Source organism: Carcharhinus amblyrhynchos, chromosome 2 (genome assembly GCF_965287045.1).
Source record: "Carcharhinus amblyrhynchos chromosome 2, sCarAmb.v2.hapA, whole genome shotgun sequence".
In the NCBI taxonomy this organism is placed as follows: Eukaryota; Metazoa; Chordata; class Chondrichthyes; order Carcharhiniformes; family Carcharhinidae; genus Carcharhinus; species Carcharhinus amblyrhynchos.
The window spans coordinates 39674186-39692734 of record NC_137325.1 but is presented as its reverse complement, the minus strand read 5'-3'; the positions used below and the strand labels follow the sequence as shown (position 1 = coordinate 39692734).

Here is an 18549-nt window from a genome sequence, read left to right as displayed (position 1 = left end):
AGAGGGCTATGGGACCAATGCAGGCAATTGGGATTAGCTTAGGGGTTTAAAAATAAAGGGTGACATGGACAAGTTGGGCCTGTTTCCATGCTGTGAACTTCTGATTATAAGAGATCACTTCTGAATCATCTAAACTGCAGAGAATTTATACCCAATTGAATCAGCCTCTCATCATAAGGCAACCCTTTCATTCCAGGAACCAATCTAGTGAACTTCAACATGTTGCCTCAGTACAAGTAAATGTAGAAACCAAAATTGCACACAGCATTTCAGATGTGACCTCCCTAAAGCCCTGTACAATGGCTCCTGGATGCCAATCACCTTGCAATAAAGGCCAACATGCCATTTGCTTTCTTAAATGTTTGGGACTAGCTTAGTTGTTAAAAACTGGGCAGCATGGACAAGTTGGACTGAAGGGCTTGCTGTCAACTTCTATGACTCGCAAGTACACATTTTTAAAAATCTCCAACAGGAAAACATCCAACCAGCTCCCCCGGCATTCAGTGGCATTACTTCTGCTGAACCCCAAATAATCAATATACTGAAGTCACCACTCGATTACACCTGCCACCACATGAAAAGAGATCTGATTGTCTCATGGAATTTCTTTAATTCAAGTGTGTATATCATTCCTATCTCCAGGTACATTCCACCTTTAATTTGAAAAACTATGATCTGTACTCTATTCTTGTTACAAAACTCAATGTTAAAATCTATCACTGTCCCATATTTTTGCTAAGTTACATACAACTGCCCTGTTTGTCCATCACCAGTGATATTTCACTGCCCTGATGCCACAACATTCACTTTCACATTTGGCTTTTAATTTTCTTGCTGCACCTAACTTCTACACAAGAAACCTGTAAGACAGCCTTTGAAAGTCTCTGCCACATTACTGTCAAACTAAAAGGCTCTGCTTTTCAGATATAACCTTGATCTGGTTTGTAAAGCTACCTGATATCTTAGATTCTTCCATGTTTCACGTATTATACCTGTCCTCTTATTATCTGTGGCTTTTTTGATTAGGATTTTGAGTTCAAAGTCGGTAAAGTCAAAGACAAAACATGGCGGCTGATGTATTACCTTTCGAGCCTTTGCATTGTCAAGGCCAATGTCTTGTTGAGTTCTTCTATCACTTTACTAGTAGGTACTGCTGGATGGATGGGTAGCCCACTGGATAAAGATGAAGAATGGGAGCCTCCATACTGTAGCTGGTGCTGATGAGCAGCAAGCTGGGAAGGCAGCAACTGATGCTGTGCAGAAGACTGCTGTGAGATTTTCTGCACTACAGAATAAGACGTAGGCGAAGAGTCTGCAGCCTGTGGCGGAATGCAAATCATCACTTTCTTTGGAGGTAGAGGGGGTGACAACCTCACAGGTGGCATACAAGGCAGCTTCACAGGCTGGCCAGTGTCTGATTAAACAAAAATAAAACATATTAAAGTACCACTCAGCAAACAATGGAGCAGCTATTTATTAGTCCCTCCATTCTCCCCTGCTGTTTCCCCACTCACTTAGGGATTTGAAAGACAAAACCATAGGGATTATTTCTGTGTTTGTTATGGGTGACAATGTTGAAAGCATAACCACATGCACTGAAAGTGCTGACTCTTCACTAGAAGTGTGGGATTAGAAAATTATTCTTTGCAGTTGCAAAGTGGCTACAGGGAAATCTGCACAGATCAGAAGGCTCAGCAAATTTAATTTGTATTCCTAATTTTCTGGCCACTCACTATAATGGCTGGGCAGTTAATCTCCCATTCTTGGATTTATGTCAATCATGGAGTTTTGTACAATTTACCTTTGTTTCAGTGAGTTCGAATTGAGCCCTTGCAGAGATTGGGAGTGTTAGATGGCTATTTACACTCACAGATTAAACATATTTAAGAAGCTTTAATCCTAGCAAAGGTCAATGCTTGGTATCAGCAGGTTTTCTGCATTGATAATTGGTAATGAATATAAACATAACTCTCCAATATTATGACAGTTATAGTACAACAAAAAATGCCATCATGACAGGCTGACTATAGCATGCTGAGAACATTGTGGCTGGATCTACTCTAAACAATGCACTGATTTAGCCTCAGTTAGGTGCTTTACTACAGTAAAAGTCACCGTAGTCCCAGATGATCATAGGCTGCTCTCCAGTTTGAGGGAAAAGCTGACTGGTGGTGATATCATGCAAGGGGCAAGGTTGAAAAAGGGGTCTTCAGTAAGAATCTCAGCTGGTACAGGACAACATGCTGTTGGTGCCGCTCTGCATCACTAACCAGCCATCAAGCCAACTGACAGCTCAGGTGAAAAGTAAAGGAGACAAAGACGTGTAAACAAGTTTTCCAATGATAGTGTGGAAAACAGAGTGTCTAAACAGCAGTGTGGGTAACAGAGTGTATCAAAAGTAGTGTGGGCAAAAGAGTTCCAACATCAGTGTGGGTAAGAGAGTGTTCCAATGGCAGTACGGGCAAGAGAGTGTTTTAATAGTATTGTAGGTAAGAATGTTCACATGGCAGTTTGGGTAAACAAATGTTCCAAACATATTGTAGGTAAGAGAGTTTCAGTGGCAGTGTGGGTAAAAGGGTGTTCCAATGACCTTTTGGGATAGAGCGTTTTCCAATGGTATAGTGGGTAAGAGAGTGTTCCAGTAGCAATGTGGCTAAGAGAGTGTTCCAACAGTAGTGAGGATAAACTTGCATTCCAATGGCAATGTGCAGATGAAAGTGTTCCGATGCAGTGTGGATAAGAGTGATCCAATGTCAACATGGTTAAATTGTATTGTGAGTTAGAGTGTGCTTCACTGGTACTGTGGGTAAAAGAGTGTCACAATCACAGTATGGGCAAGAGCATGTTCCAATGGTAGTATGGGAAAGAATGTTGTGATGTGGGGAAGAGTGTTCCAATGGCAGTGTTGGCATTAGAGTGTTCCAACAAAGTGTCAGTGTTCCAAAAGCAGCGCGAGGGAGAGAATGTTCCATTGCAGTGGAGGTAAGAGCGTATTCCAATGTTAATGTCAGCGTAGTCATTGATATTGTGGATAAGAGAGTGTTCCAATGGTAGTATGGGTAACAGCATGTTCCAATCGCAGTGTGGTTAAGAGCACATTCCAATGACCATGTGGGTAAGGGTATATTGTAATGGAACTGTGGGTAAGAGAGAGTTCCAATAGCAATGTAGGTAAGAAGGTGTTCCAATAGAGTTGTGCGTAAGAGAGTATTTGAATGTTAGTATGGATAGGGGAGTATTCCAATTGCCATATGGTGAGGGAGTGTTCCAATGGAGTTGGGGATAAAAGAGCTTTCCAATCGTATTATGGATAAGGGAGAGTTCCAATGGAGTCTTGGTAAGGGACTTTTCCATGGGCAGTGCGGGTCAGAGAGTGTTCCAATGGTAGTGTGTTTAAGAGAGAGTTACAGTGATAAGATGGGTAAGAGTGTGTTCCAATGGCAGTAAGCGTAAGTTTGTGTTGCAATCACTGTGTGGGAAATGGAGTGTTCCAATGGCAGTGTGGATAAGACAGAGTCCCAGTGACAGTGTGGGTAAGAAGGAGTTTCGTTGGTATTTTGGGTTATGGAGTGTTCCGATGGTAATGTGGGTGAGTGAGTGTTCCAGTAGTAGTAAGGGAAAGAGCGTGCTCCAGTGGTAGTAAGGGAAAGAGTGTGTTCCAGTGGTAGTAAGGGAAAGAGCGTGTTCCAGTGGTAGTAAGGGAAAGAGTGTGTTCCAGTGGTAGTGTGGGCAAGAGTGTGATCCAATGGGAGTGTAACAAAGACAGCGCTCCAGTGGCATTGTGGTAAGAGAGTGTTCCAATGTTAGTGTAGGTAAACATGTGTTCTAATGGCAGTGTGGGTAAGAGTGTTCCATTGCCAATGTGGTTAAGTGACAGTTACAATGGTAAGGTGGGTAAGAGAGTGTTTCAATAGTGGTAAGGGAAAATGTGTTGCAATGGCAGTGTGGGTAAGTGTTCCACTGGTATTGTGGGTAAGAGTGTGTTTTAACAGCTGTGCAGATAAGGGAGTGTTCCCTTCCATTGACTCTGTCTTCACTTCCCGCTGTCTTGGAAAAGCAGCCAACATAATCAAGCTCCCCATACACCCCAAACACACACTATTTCACCTTCCATCAGGAATGTGACACAGAAGTCTGAGATCACGTACCAACCAGCTCAAGAATGGCTTCTTCCCTGCTGCCATCAGACTTTTGAATGGACCTACCACACATTATGTTCAGCTGACCTTTCTCTAAACCCTAGCTATGATTACAACACTATCTTATATCACTATACTCTATGAATTGTATGCTTTGTCCTTATAGAGCATAACAAACTTTTCAGTATTATTATTCAATAGTGTTCCAATGGCAATACGGGCAAGTGTGTGCAAAGTCAGTATGAGTATGTGTATGAGTATGGTAGTGTGGGTAAGGGAGTGTTCCAATGGCAGTGTGGGTAACACAGTGTTCCAATGGTAGTGTGGGTAAACAAGTATTCCAACAGAGATTGTTTCAGTGTGCAATGATATAGTGCCTTTAAGAATTGTATTTGTGTGATGCTTCATAAGGAAGGAGATGTTAAGATTCAACTCTGTTCTAAACACTGCCAATTTGTCAGAGCCACTGCAATTTCCTGCATCACCTCCCACAGCAGCCTGGGGATCTGTTCATTCTTAAGCCTGTCAGAGGCGCCAATACCTCTTTACTTGCTATGTCAAACTGTGCAAGTCCCTCACAGTTCCTTTTTCTGAACAGTGTACCTACGTTCTCCTTTCCTGAGTGAAGATCGACGAGAAGTATTCAGTTAACATCCTTCTAATGTTCTACGGTTTCACACATAGATTGTCTCCTTGGTCTCCAATGGGCCGTACTCTTTCCCTGGATAACCTCTTTCCCTTAATATATTTATAGCATGCCCTAGGATTCTCCCTAATCTTATTCGTAAGTCCTTTATCACGTCCCTTTTTACTCTTCTAATTGCATTCTAAAGTTCCCTCTCGCATTTCCTATATTCCTCTGGGGTCATAGCTGAATTGCTCCCTTTGGACTTGTTAAAAGCCATTCTCTTGTTCCTTATCCAGTCCTGCATTGTCTGAGACATCCAGGGTTTCCTGAATTTATTGCCTCTACGTTGCCCCCTAAAGGGTACATGTTGGATCTGTGCTCTCCTCAATTCCTTTCTGAATGCCCCCTACTGCTCCACTGTAGACTTTCCAGTCAACTTTGGCCAGATCCTGCCTTATTTTAATAAATCTACCTTACCCCAATCCAAAGCCGTCTTTTGCAGGCCATTTTTCTCCTTGTCCATAATAAACTTCAACTGTACCGTGTTGTGGTTGCTGTCGCTAAACTGCTCCCCCACTGCCAATGGCAGTGTGGATAAGAGGAAATTCAAACAGCAGTGAGGGTAAGAGAGTGCTCCATTGGTTTAAGAGGAAGAGTCCTAATAGGTTAGTAAAACATTTAAACCATTAGATATTAAGACACTGACAGAACTAAAAGTGAGATGACTTTTAAGACATGCTTATGAGCTAACAAGAAAACAGTTTACACCATGTAAGATGTGGTAAGAGATTTAAACCAGTGATTATGATTTTAAAACACATATGCTGATATTTAGAATATATTGTATTTTTAAGTTATATTGTTCACTTTAGCCAAGGGCAATTTGCTGTGTAGCATCATGGTAAATGGCATTAGGGAGAGCCATTTAAAAGAATGTTAAGGTCTTGAGAATATGCAAGATTTATCAGTAGAATTTCGGATTGAGGGCACATTGAGAATACTTAATTATATTTCATGGATAGAATTTATTCACTGTCCAGATAAGATGGATGCATACCCAGACATGGAGTCATGTGTTAATCTGGTTGAGGAGTAATGGGAATGTTCATTTGAACTTTGAGTTCGCCATCTGAGGTTCCTAGGCAACATGGGAAGTGGGGTCAGCCAAGATAGGAGATAGCTTCTGATTCTACATACTAATAAAATGCCATTATGCCAAAGGGTAAGATGCTAACGTATATGACAAGTGTTATTGTCAATTTATGTATGTTGAAGATGATTGATTTAAAGTTAATAAAAGACGGGACTAATTGATAAGAAAATCTATAATTGATCTGTTTTGAATTGTATACATCAGATTTTCATTGCAGAGGTCTAGCTGCTCTATCTCAGAGCTGCCCTGACCCTTTGATGGTTTCTCCTTGCGGCTGCTGGTCTAAATAAAATTTAGGTCTTTAAACTGACACTGGCTTTATGAGTCTTGTATTGTCTGAAGTTTCAGCAGCATTGGCCACCTCGGAAACTCCACCAACAACTGGCAATGTCCATAAGTGAATGTTCCAAAGGCAGTGTGGGTAAGAGTGTTTCAATGGCAGTTTGGGTAAAAAAGTGTTCCAATGATATTGTGGGAAAAAGTGCATTCCCATGGCAGTGCGGTTAGTCAGAGAGTCATAGAGTCATACAGCACAGAAAAGACCCTTTTGTCCACTGAGTCGGCACCAGCAATAATTACCATGAATGGCATGCTAATCCCATTTTCCTGCAATTGTCCCATATCCTTGAATGTTATGATATGCTCATCCAAATTTTTTTTAAAGGTAGTCAGGTTTCTAGCCTCCACGAACTTCCCAGGTAATGCATTCCAGATTCTCACCACCCTGAGTGAAAATCTATTTTCATAGGTGCCCTCTGAATTTCGTTCCCCTTACCCAAAATGATGCCGCCTCATTATTAACCCCTCAACCAAGGGGAACAGCTGCTCCCTACTCACCCAGTCCATATGTCTTATAATCCTATACACCAAAATCATGCTCCCCCTCAGCCTTCTCTGTTATAATTCAAGCCTATCTGACCTCTCATATAGCTCAAATCCATCCTGGTGAACATTCTCTGTACCCTCTCTAGTGTTAAGAGAGTTGCAATCACAGTGTGGTTACGATAGAGTAAGGTTGGTTAGAGAGTGTTCCAAATGCCAGTGTGAATAAGAGAGTGTTCCAAATGGTAGTGTGGAAAAGAGAATGTTTCAAATGTCAGTGAGGAAAAGAGAGTGTTCCAAATGGCACTATGGGTAACAGTGTCCCACCAGAAATGTGGATAAGAGGAAGTTCCAGTGGCAGTGTCACAAGGGAGTGTTCTAATGATATTGTGGGTGAGACTGTTCCAATGGCAATTTGAGAAAGAAACTGTTCCAACAACAGTACGTGTAAGAGTGTGTTCCAACGCCACTTTGGGTAAGAGAAACTTCTAGTGGTAATGTGAATCAAGAAGTGTGTCAATGACATTATGTGTAAGACAATATTGCAATGGCAGTGTGATAAGAGAGTGCTCCACTGGCAATGTGGGTAAGAGAGTGTTCCAATAGCAGGGTGGGTAAGAGTGTTCTGATCTAGTGTGGACAAGAGAGTGATCCTATGGTATTGTGGGTAAGATATATTTCCAAAAGAGTTGTGGGTAAGAGTGTGTTCCAATCATAATGTGGGTAAGAGAATGTTCCAATGGCATTTTGGATAAGAAGGTGTTCCAATGGAACTGTGGTAATACAGTTTGGTATTGTGGTTAAGAGTGTGTTCCAATGGCAGTGTGGGTAAGAGCATGTTCCAATGCTACTTTGAATGAGGGAAACTTCTAATGGTAGCGTGGGTCAGAGGGTGTTCCAATGGCAGAGTGGGCCAGAGCGTCTTCCTGGCTTTCTGCTGACCTTTAAAAATTTGCCAACCCTCTAGGTTCCCACTAATCTTTGTATGCATTTTCTCTCAATTTGATACCTCCTTTATTTCCTTAGATATCCATGGTTGATTATCTCTTTTTCTACAGTCCTTCCTTATCAGTGATATATACTTTTGCTGAGCATTGTGAAAGATAGCTTTGAAAGTCCTCCACTGTTTCTCAATTGTCCCACCATAAAGTTTTTAGAACATAGAGCATAGAACACTACAGCACAAACAGGCCTTTCAGCCCACAAGTTGCGCCGATCATATTCCTACCTACCAGGCCTAGCTATAACCCTCAATCCCATTAAATCCCATGCACTCATCCAGAAGTCTCTTAAAAGACCCCAATGAGTTTGCCTCCACCACCACTGATGGCAGCCGATTCCACTCACTCACTAACCCCTGAGTGAAAAACTTACCCCTGACATCTCCTCTGTACCTGCTCCCCAGCACCTTAAACCTGTGTCCTCTCGTAGCGACCATTTCAGCCCTTTCAAAACAAAGAACAAAGAACAAAACAGCCCAGGAAACAGGCCCTTCGGCCCAACGAGCCCGCGCCGCTATCTTAACATTATGAGTCTCCCTTCCACCCATGACACTTGTCTATGCTAATGGCATTCCACATTGAGGGAAGACTAATTTAGGGACAATTTGTTACACCAATCAGCCTAATAGCACATCTTTGGGGCGTGGGAGGAAACTGGAGCACCGGGAGAAAACCCACGCAAGCATGGGGAGAATGTGCAAACTCCCGCAGACACTGGCCCAAATCCAAATATCTGCACAGCAAACAGTGATAGTCACTGAGCTGCAATGAGTGTACCAAGTAGGATTTCAGGAATAATGGTACATATCATGGGGATATAAATTTGAATCCCTGGAATGGGAAAGAATTTGTGAGTGCACCAGGTAGGATCCTGGGTGTTATACTGAAAATACAGCATTACATCATCTGCTCTTGTAGTACCCTGAAACCCACCAGCAAGAATTCTATAACAACTGTGATGTTGATTAACCTCTTGAAACGACCTTCAAGGCAGTCTTAACCTCCCCAGTGCAGTTGTGTTCTGATGGACAAGACAAGATTTCTGTCTGGAAGATTAGTGCGTGACAATAACTAAACATTTTGCTTATAGATCACTGGTGGTGGAACACTTCCATCTAGTAGGTAGGACCCTCATTGATTATGCATTGAGTCCATATTGGGATGGTACAATAAATATCGATGACACTGGGCCAGATAGTTCAGTAGCAGCGGAGAGGGCCCTGACCGCTACCAGGACATTTATGGAACAAGGCTGTCGAACAACCACGAGAGGAAGGACATAGGTAAACTCCTTAACCACAGGGAGGCTCGGAAACTGGAAGATGCAGCAAAGATTCAGCTAAAAACCAAGTCAAGGTGGCAAGAATGCAGTATAACTGGTGCAAAGTAGGGTGGATGACAGTGGCCAATGCATCAACGTGTGGTTCTATTGCTTGACGTCTGTATTTGCTGTTACCAGGGACTGATGATATCCTAAGTAGTGCAGATGGTAATATTGGCTAATAATGGCCAGTATCCACCACAATGGATGCTCCCCACCTTGAGTATAGGAACATCAGGATCCTTTATGAAGGTTTTGCATTTTAATAAAATGGTGGTTCCAGGCCCAACTTAGGTCATTAGGACTTAGGCAAAACTGCTGGGTAGCAAATGCAAAACCCATTAGAGGATCCTAGAAGCTACTGGTGAGCAGTGTCTTGGGAATGCTTCCCCCTTGTGTGCCTGACCAGGGATCCAAAAGAAGGGACAGGAGCGAGATAATTGATTAGGATGGATATGCATTAATAGCTTTAGAATAGACAAGTGTAGTTATGAAAGCTCTTTCTAAGCATGATGGGAAATATTGTCCACACAGGATAGGTATAGTATTCTGGGAACTCAATTACCAATCACAAGACATAAAACCTGTTGACCTTCACTGGATGAATAAATAAATGTTTGGGTGATATTAGCACAGACTGAAGGAAGGACATTCCCAGCCTCAGAACGAGACAATAAAGTATATCTGCAATTTGAATAATTATGCTTATTATGTATGTACTAGGAGATTGTACTGGATACTATAGTGAAATGTAATAACTAAAAAAAAAGTAAATATGTTATACAGTATTTATATCAGAGAGACATCAGAGTATAGAAGCAGGCTGTATTCTCCCAACATATACTTGTAAAATAAAGTCCTTGGTTACGTGTACTTGAGTGGTCTCTTACACCAGATCAAGTGTTGTGGTGTAAGAGATCATGGTTGTTAATAGAATGTGAATTATATTGTTACGATAGACCAATGAAAGGCATTGTTTAATTAAATACTTTGAGCACATATGAATAGGAAGAACTGCGACACTAAGGACAGGGTTTTCCAGCCATGCTCGCCCCAAGGCAAGAAATTCCCACCTGAGGTCAATGGACCTTTGCATGGTCCGCCAAATTTTCTGTCCTGTCCGCTACAATTCCTGTGGCAGGACAGAAATTTGGCCTTAAGTGTTTGAGGGGCGTGTTGAGACAGAACAAAGTCAATAAAACTCAATAAATGTAAACTTTGTGTTTTGATTTTCATCTCACCTACTGGCTTGGATCCCTTTAATATTGGTAGCTGAAAATGTTTGACTTAAAGACAAAGATTAGAAACTACAATACCTTTTCAGACAGAAGATTGTAAGATTGAAGGTTCATCAATTAGACACTGAAGACATTTTAGACAATCTTTTAAACTTTATCAACATTATTCGTAATGAGTGTTCTAGCTGTGGACTCATTCAATCGCTCTGTGTTAGACAGCGGGTGCATATCAACTGTAGATGGAGTGGTTCTGGTAAAATAGATATTCTGAACAGCAAAGCCCAAAGTAAGGTCAAGAAATTTGAAAGTTCCACTTATGTCACGTTCAGGGACAATAAATGTTAGAATCGCTACAGAGACTGTGATTCCATATAAAATAGCTGGAGTAAACCATTTTATCAGCACAGATGTGGCATCCAGTTACTGTTGAACAAGCTGTCTGTGAAAATGGCTCAAATGAAATAAGATATGGATCAAGATAAGGCTGTTGTTTTGGGGATATATGTAAATTTATAGTTTGGGATATTTATGACGTGCCTTTAACAAGACATAACATTTCAAATCATGATGTTAAAGGAGTGTTGATGACATTGGATGGACTTTAAAGGCGACTTGTTTTAAAACTACATTTGCAATTTGCACATGTTGTCATGGGTAAAAATACTACTAAAGAATGTAGAGATAATGTTTAATGAATACATTAAACTTACATAAGAGATCAGCGAGAAATACACTATATGTAAAAAAAAGGCAAATCCTTTCATGGTATGTTGTGAGTCTCCCACTAACATAAGACTTTACTAAAATGGTAGCAATGGACTTAAAGATATGTGATCAGGACAAAAACATTTTTCTCAGAGACTCATGGACAGGGCAACTATATTTAGTCTGCCAACAGTAATATATAATAAAGGTAATTGTGGACAAGGTAATGGGAAAATGGATAAGAACTGGACCGGGAGCAGCAGCTAATTTCCTAACTGACAGTGGGGTGAGGGGGTGGGGGGATATGCAAACTATGAATTTAAAAGTATGTGTGAAAATAGGAACATCACAGTAATGAGAACAGCAGCAGCAGGTCCCTTTAGTGATGGGGTTTGTGAAAGAAATCACACAGCAATTGATGAGATGCTTCACAAAATCTTAGCTGATGACCTGAATACCAACCCTGACATGGGCAATCCGCGTGAAAAATTCACCTCAAATAGTGAGGCCTACAGTCCCTATTAATTAGTTTATGGAAGAAAATACCTTTGGTGATGTGGCATCATTCCATAGTCTTCAAAGAGACTATGAATAATTCAATTTAGTTTAATTCTTCCAGTGCATTTCAATGCTTTCATATAGGGCATTTATCATGACGGGATTTCAGGGAAAATTTCAGTGAGCTTTACAGCACGTCATAAAGCAATCAGAAATAAATCTTAATCCAGGGAATAAGGTACATTACAAAAGTGAAGGACAGAAAGAGTGGAAAGGCCTGATGAAAAATCATGATGTTAAAGAAGTGTTGATGACATTGGATGGAGTTTAAAGGGAAAAGAAAGGTGACTTGTTTGGATCCACTCTTGAAGCTTATTGACATTGATTATATATTTACAGAATCTACACAGATAATAGAAAGTGAACAGGCACCATGCACTTCATGTCGGAACCAATTATGACAGGTAGCAAACAAGTAGCAGGGAGTAGGGAATAACCAGAGCATTTTCAAGTTGGCAAATTGTAATTGATATAGAGTATCATAAAGATCACTGTTGGGACCTAGACTGCGAATTATGTGCCTAAGTTTGCTGTTGATACAGAGTTAGTTGAGAATATAAGCAGTGAATATAAAGGGGCAACAATGATATAAACAGTTAGTGGGCAGCAATGTGGCAGATGGACAATATGGGGAAGTGAGTACGTTCACTTTCATGTTAAGAATGGAAAAGCAGAATTTATTTGAAAAGGCACCAAACTTAAAATGTTGATCTTCAGAGAGACTTAGGTGTACTATGGAACACAGAAAGTTAGCATGCAGCAACTCACCAAAGCTCCTTCAACAGCACCTTGTAAAGTAATAACCTCTACCCAAGGCACCAAATACATGGGAATACTACCACTCCAAATCACACCATTCTGACTTGGTAGATATCACCATTCCTTCGATATCACTGGGTCAAAATCCTGGAACTTCCTCCGGTATAATGGGTGTATTGCACAGGGATTGCAGGAGTTCAGGAAGATAGCTCACCACCATCTTCTCAAGAGTAATTTGGGATGGGCAATTTTGTAAGCGATGCTTACAACTTCCAAAAATAATGTGTCATTTCATTTAAAATAGGTACAAACTGTGGTAAAAGTTTCTATGCAAAACACTAAGATTACAAAACATAATAACCAGCTATACACAGTTCATATGCGTCTTGTACAAATCGGGAAACCATATAAACTTTTCAAAATGGGCTTTGTGGAGGGCTTAACAGTGCAGGCAAAATATTTTTAAATTGCAGATAGCTGTCGTTTCCTGATGGTAATTCCTGATCTTAGCCCACCTTAACAGCCATGTACTGAGTGCAGGATAGGCTCTTTCGCACAGGAAGAGAGAGACAGTCAGAGGCAACTCACCCCGGATCACTCTCATGTGCCCTACTGGTCTCTTACAAGCGCCAATGGTAGAATCGTGGGAGTAGGCTGCCTGCCTGTCTGTCTGCCTTCTCAACCGAGGTATGGTATAGGCTGCAGGGAAACCTAAAAGAGGGGAAGAAAATTTTAAAATGGGAAATCCTTTCAAAATCTGAAATGTTATTCATAAATCTGCAGTGGTCTTGCATTTGATATTTTTATGAGAGCCAATAACAATGGTGGCATTAAAATCAGAGTAGGTATGGTCAGTGTGAAAATCTGCATTCTGATCAGCAAGGATGAGGCAGAAAGTACGTCCTTCAGGGAGGCACAAACTCTATGTGTTCTTATTCAGCCCTCAGTTCTACGGTATGGCAGAGCTCAGACTGATACCGTGGTAAGCCTCATAAATCAAAACTAAAGTTCATTATATCCCCAAAGAATCAACCCAGTTGCATTGAAGTACAAATGCACATTCTGCTCTAGTATCTCCTAGATGCTCAGAATGCTCCAGTTCATTGTTTGGAAGCATTGTTGATAATGTCGTCAGCCAGTTCTGGTCCCACACTCAGTCCCTGGACCATTCCACAATGTTATGTTCATTCTACAATCACCAGCCACTGTGTACATTCTAATTCAGGAAGTCACAAAGAAAAACAGTTGTAACAATTGGAATATTATTGCTGATTCCTCAAAATATTGCATTTGGCATTTTGCCCTGATGTTTAGAAACACATTTTCAATAAAAAGATACCTCCTTTGTTCCATCAGCTACTTTTCTAAAGGATATGAATGTATTAAAACAGAGCTCCTAGCATGGAGTTTGTCTCTGGGATTCCAGATCACAGAATTGAGCAGAGTTCATCCACATAGCTCCTTAGTTTGAGAAGAGCTTGATCACAATTAGTGAAATTAGTCACCATAAAATTGTGAATGGTCCAAATTGGACTTGTTGGGCCCGATTTTACCAACAATTTGTGCCCGTTTTCGGGTGCGAAATCATGGTAAAGTCAGGTGTGAGGCCTTTATCGCGACCTGCACCTGAGCCCGTGCAGATCGCCACTTTGAGCGCAGCAACAAGTTAAATGCATTTACATGCATTTAACTTGAATTAATGAACTGCCCACCCATCTCTATCAGCATTTCCCCCTTTACCACTGCTTTTACCAATTCGGAAGTGCGCTTTTAGGACCTGCTGAATAAAAGTCTGAGTCGGGTGCTCCAGCCTCTGAAGAGCACGTTCAGTGTTTCCAACAGCTCTCTGACTCAGATCAGTGGTGGGGATGGGGGTGGAGGCAGGTCAGATCATTCTCTGGTTGCAGTGGGGGAGCAGGGGAATGAGGTCAGATCGAGTCTGGTTGGGGGCGGGGTAGGAAGAGGAGGCGGGTCAGATGCATCTCTGGCAGGTGTGGGGGGGGGGCTGATCGTTGTCTGGTGGGGGGGAGGGCTGATCGTTGTCTGGTGGGGGGGGAGGGCTGATCGTTGTCTGGTGGGGGGGGAGGGCTGATTGTTGTCTGGTGGTGGGGGGGGAGGGCTGATCGTTGTCTGGTGGTGGGGGGGGAGGGCTGATCGTTGTCTGGTGGTGGGGGGGAGGGCTGATCGTTGTCTGGTGGTGGGGGGGGAGGGCTGATCGTTGTCTGGTGGTGGGGGGGAGGGCTGATCGTTGTCTGGTGGTGGGGGGGGAGGGCTGATCGGTGTCTGGTGGTGGGGGGGGGAGGGCTGATCGTTGTCTGGTGGTGGGGGGGGAGGGCTGATCGTTGTCTGGTGGTGGGGGGGGGAGGGCTGATTGTTGTCTGGTGGTTGGGGGGGGGCTGATTTTTGTCTGGTGGTAGGGGGGAGGGCTGATCGTTGTCTGGTGGTTGGGGGGGGGCTGATTGGTGTCTGGTGGTGGTGGGCAGGGCGAATCGTTGTCTGGTGGGGGGGCAGGGCGAATCGTTGTCTGGTGGTGGTGGGCAGGGCGAATCGTTGTCTGGTGGGGGGGCAGGGCGAATCGTTGTCTGGTGGGGGGGGCAGGGCGAATCGTTGTCTGGTGGGGGGGGCAGGGCGAATCGTTGTCTGGTGGGGGGGGCAGGGCGAATCGTTGTCTGGTGTTGAGGAAAGGAGGCAGGTCAGATGTTCTTCTGGAGCGGAGGGGGCGTGAAGCCAGACTATTCTCTGGGGGGCTGGGGTGGGGGGACTGGGGTGGGGGGGGGGGGGGGTGAGGCAATTTTGTTGTTGGGGGGGTAGTGAGGCCAGAATGTTGTCTTTGTGGGGGGTGGGGGTGGTGGAGAGGGAGGTGGGTCAGATGGATCTCTGGTGGAGGGACGGGGGGGTGGGCAGTGTTCACTGCCACACTGCGGGCAATCAGTGGGGGGAAATGGGGGCAGGGGCAGTGGGGAGGTGGATAAGGGGGGGCAGTGATGTATGTGTGTCCCCCTTATCCACCCCCTGCACCCACCCCCCCCCCCACTACCCAGACTGATCGCCCGCAGAGTGGCAGCGGACTCCTCTGCCCCCCTATCAGAGATCCATCTCCCACCCCTGCCCCCCCACCCAAGATACATCTTACCCACCCATCCCCAAGATCCCGCTTTCTGCGGCTCGGGAGCCATCTGACACAGGTGCGCTTTTTCCAAGATTTTTCTAACTGCTCATGCGCAGTTCAGAGCTCTGATTGTTCCGGCAACGCGAAGCCCCACCCACAGTGCAAATCGGACTGGAGATGGCTGAGAGTGTATAGCAGATTTCTAAGTCAGATCTGTACTACGCCCAGAATTGGCACTTAGAATGAAAATGGTAAAATCGGGCCTGTTGAATCTGATTCAGTGATCCCTATCCTTCAGATAACTGGAGCCAAGTCTCCCCAAAGTATTCTTCAAAAATCAGCTTGAATGGTATGTCATGTGAAGCTGAAGCCATTATACTGATTGTTCATTCATTTTGGGGTCATCAGTGGTTAGAAACGTCACGTCTTTAATGATGGAATGCAGACATTTTCTCAAATATCAAAGACATGCAAATAGGATACAGCAGGGCCATGAGTTATTGTACTTTGCCTCTGGAGAAATTCTGGTTTAAATCCGGCTGGGCCAATGAGAAAAAAAAGTATTTTTGATCTACTGGCAATAAGCCAACAGTGGGTCCACTGTTTTTTGTCATCTATATTAATAATTTGGATCAGAATATAGGAGGTATGGTTAATAAATTTGCAGATGATACCAAGATTGGTGGCATAGTGGACAGTGAAAAAAATTATCTCCAATTGCAACAGGATCTTGATCAATTGGGCCAATGGGCTGATGAATGGCAGATGGAGTTTAATTTAGACAAATGTGAGGTGATGCATTTTGATAGATTAAACCAGGGCAGGACTTACTCAGTTAATGATAGAGCATTGGGGAGAGTTACAGAACAAACAGATCGAGGGGTACATGTTCACAGCTCCTTGAAAGTGGAGTCACAGGTGGACAGAGTGATGAAGAAGGCATTCGGCATGCTTGGTTTCATCAGTCAGAATATTGAATCCAGGAGTTGGGATGTCTTGTTGAAGTTGGACAAGACATTGGTAAGGCCACACTTGGAATACTGTGTACAGTTCTGGTCACCCTATTATAGAAAGGATATTATTAAACTAAAAAGAGTGCAGAAAAGATTTACTAGGATGCTACTCGGATTTGACAGTTTGAGTTACAAGGTGAGGCTGGATAGGCTGGGACTTTTTTCTCTGGAGCGTAGAAGGCTGAGGGGTGATTTCCAGAGGTTTATAAAATAATGATGGGCACAGATCAGCTTGATAGTCAATATTTTTTCCCAAAGGTAGGGGAGTCTCAAACTAGAGGGCATAGATTTAAGGTGAGAAGGGAGAGATACAAAAGTGTCCAGGGGCAATTTTTTCTCCCAGAGGGTGGTGAGTGTCTGGAACAAGTTGCCAGAGGTAATAGTAGAGGTAGGTACAATTTTGTCTTTTAAAAAGCATTTAGACAGTTACATGGCTACAATGGGTATAGAGGGATATGGGCTAAATGAGGGTAATTGGGATTAGCTTAGGGGTTTAAAAAAAAGGACGGCTGGACAAGTTGGGCTGAAGGGCCTATTTCTGTGCTGTAAATTACTATAACTCTATGACTCTAAGCATTCTTATTTAAAAATGACTTAGAATATTTAATTTAAAATCAAATTAGGAAGATGCATTTAATTCAACCCTATCCAAAATGTTGCATTATGTGCCACTATGTTAGCGGTCTCACACAATGAGATAACATCGATAAATAATATGGGAGCTACAAAAGTACACATTGGTGGAAGTTAGAGTATTTTGTTGATGCTGAGATTGATGAAGAATTAACGATCTTATATTCCCAAAGAGGAACACTTGAAAAGAGTATAGATTGCAGCTGACAGATTGTAGCTCTGATTGACCAATCTTTGTTCACTTTGAGCAAATTGGAGTCACGAATGAGTCCAAGGTTATGGGACTATATTGTGAGGGAAGATGGTGGCGTAATAGTAATGCCACTGGGCTAGCAATCCAGAGGTAAAAACTGAAAGCGCTGGATCATCTCAGCAGGTCTGGCAGCATCTGTGGAGAGGAACAAAGTTAATGTCTCGGATCTAAATGCTCCTTCTATAGAACTGAGGAAAGTTAGAAATGTGCAGAATTATATAGTTGGAAAGGAGGAGGTGAGGCAGAATAGAAGACCAGGGATAAGTTGGGGCAAAGAAGATATGGACAAATTTGTAATGGACGTAAGACAAGGGGAGTGTTAATGGTGGCATTAAGGGATAAAGAGTAATATTAGTGGCAAAAGATGAGAAAGCAGAATGTTAATGGGACCAAGTGGGGAAGGGGCCAGTGAGATGAAAAACAACTGACAAGCTACAAAAGTTGGGAGGAATGGCGGTTAAGATGGAGGGAGAAGTTCACAGCCTAAATTTGTTGATTTCGATATTAAGTCCAGAAGGCTGAGATGTGTCTAATCAGAAAATGAGTCATCATTCTTCCAGTTTGCATTGGACATCACAAGAGCTTTGAGCAGGCCAAGGATGGACATGGGGGCATGAGAGCAAGGAGATTTTAAACGACAAGTGATAGGAAAGTTTGGGTCGTGTTTGCAGATGAAGCAAAGATGTTCCACAAAGTACAAGTTAAAGTTTATTTTTTAGTCACAAGTAAGCTTATATTAACACTGCAATGAAGTTATTGTGAAAATCCCCTAGTCGTCCCACTCCGGCTCATGTTTGGGCACACTGAGGGAGAATTTAGTATGGCCAATGCCCCTAGCCAGCACGCCTTTTGGATTGTGGAAAGAAACTGGACCATCTAAGGGAAACCCATGCAGACATGGGAAGAAAGCGCAGACTCTGCACAGACAGTGACCCAAGCCACGAATCGAACCTGGATCCCTAGCACTGTGAGGCAGTGGTACCACAATGCCATCTTAGTCACCCAGTCTGCATATAATCTTCCCAATGTGGAGGAAACCGCGTTGGAAGCGGTTAATACAGTGAACCAAACTGAAGGAAGTGCAAGTGAAATGCTGCTTCATTTGAAAGGAATGTTTGGGTCATGGACAGTGAGGAGGGAGGAGGTAAAGCCGTAGGTGATGCAACTTTTTGCAATTGCAAGGAAAGGTGCTGTGGGAAGAGGATGAAGGATGGAGA

At 42.9% G+C, this 18549-nt stretch overlaps 1 protein-coding gene across 1 annotated transcript in view; it reads right to left on the bottom strand.

The window, feature by feature from the left end:
* phactr1 (phosphatase and actin regulator 1) overlaps positions 1-18549 on the bottom strand; it is a 433761-nt gene that overhangs the window by 80449 nt on the left and 334763 nt on the right. Inside the window, exons 6-7 of the mRNA XM_080215880.1 lie at positions 12913-13035; positions 1084-1414 (exon numbers count right to left, since the gene is read on the bottom strand). Of these exons, the coding sequence (XP_080072006.1) occupies positions 1084-1414; positions 12913-13035 (454 nt within the window). The remainder of the gene's footprint in view (positions 1-1083; positions 1415-12912; positions 13036-18549) is intronic.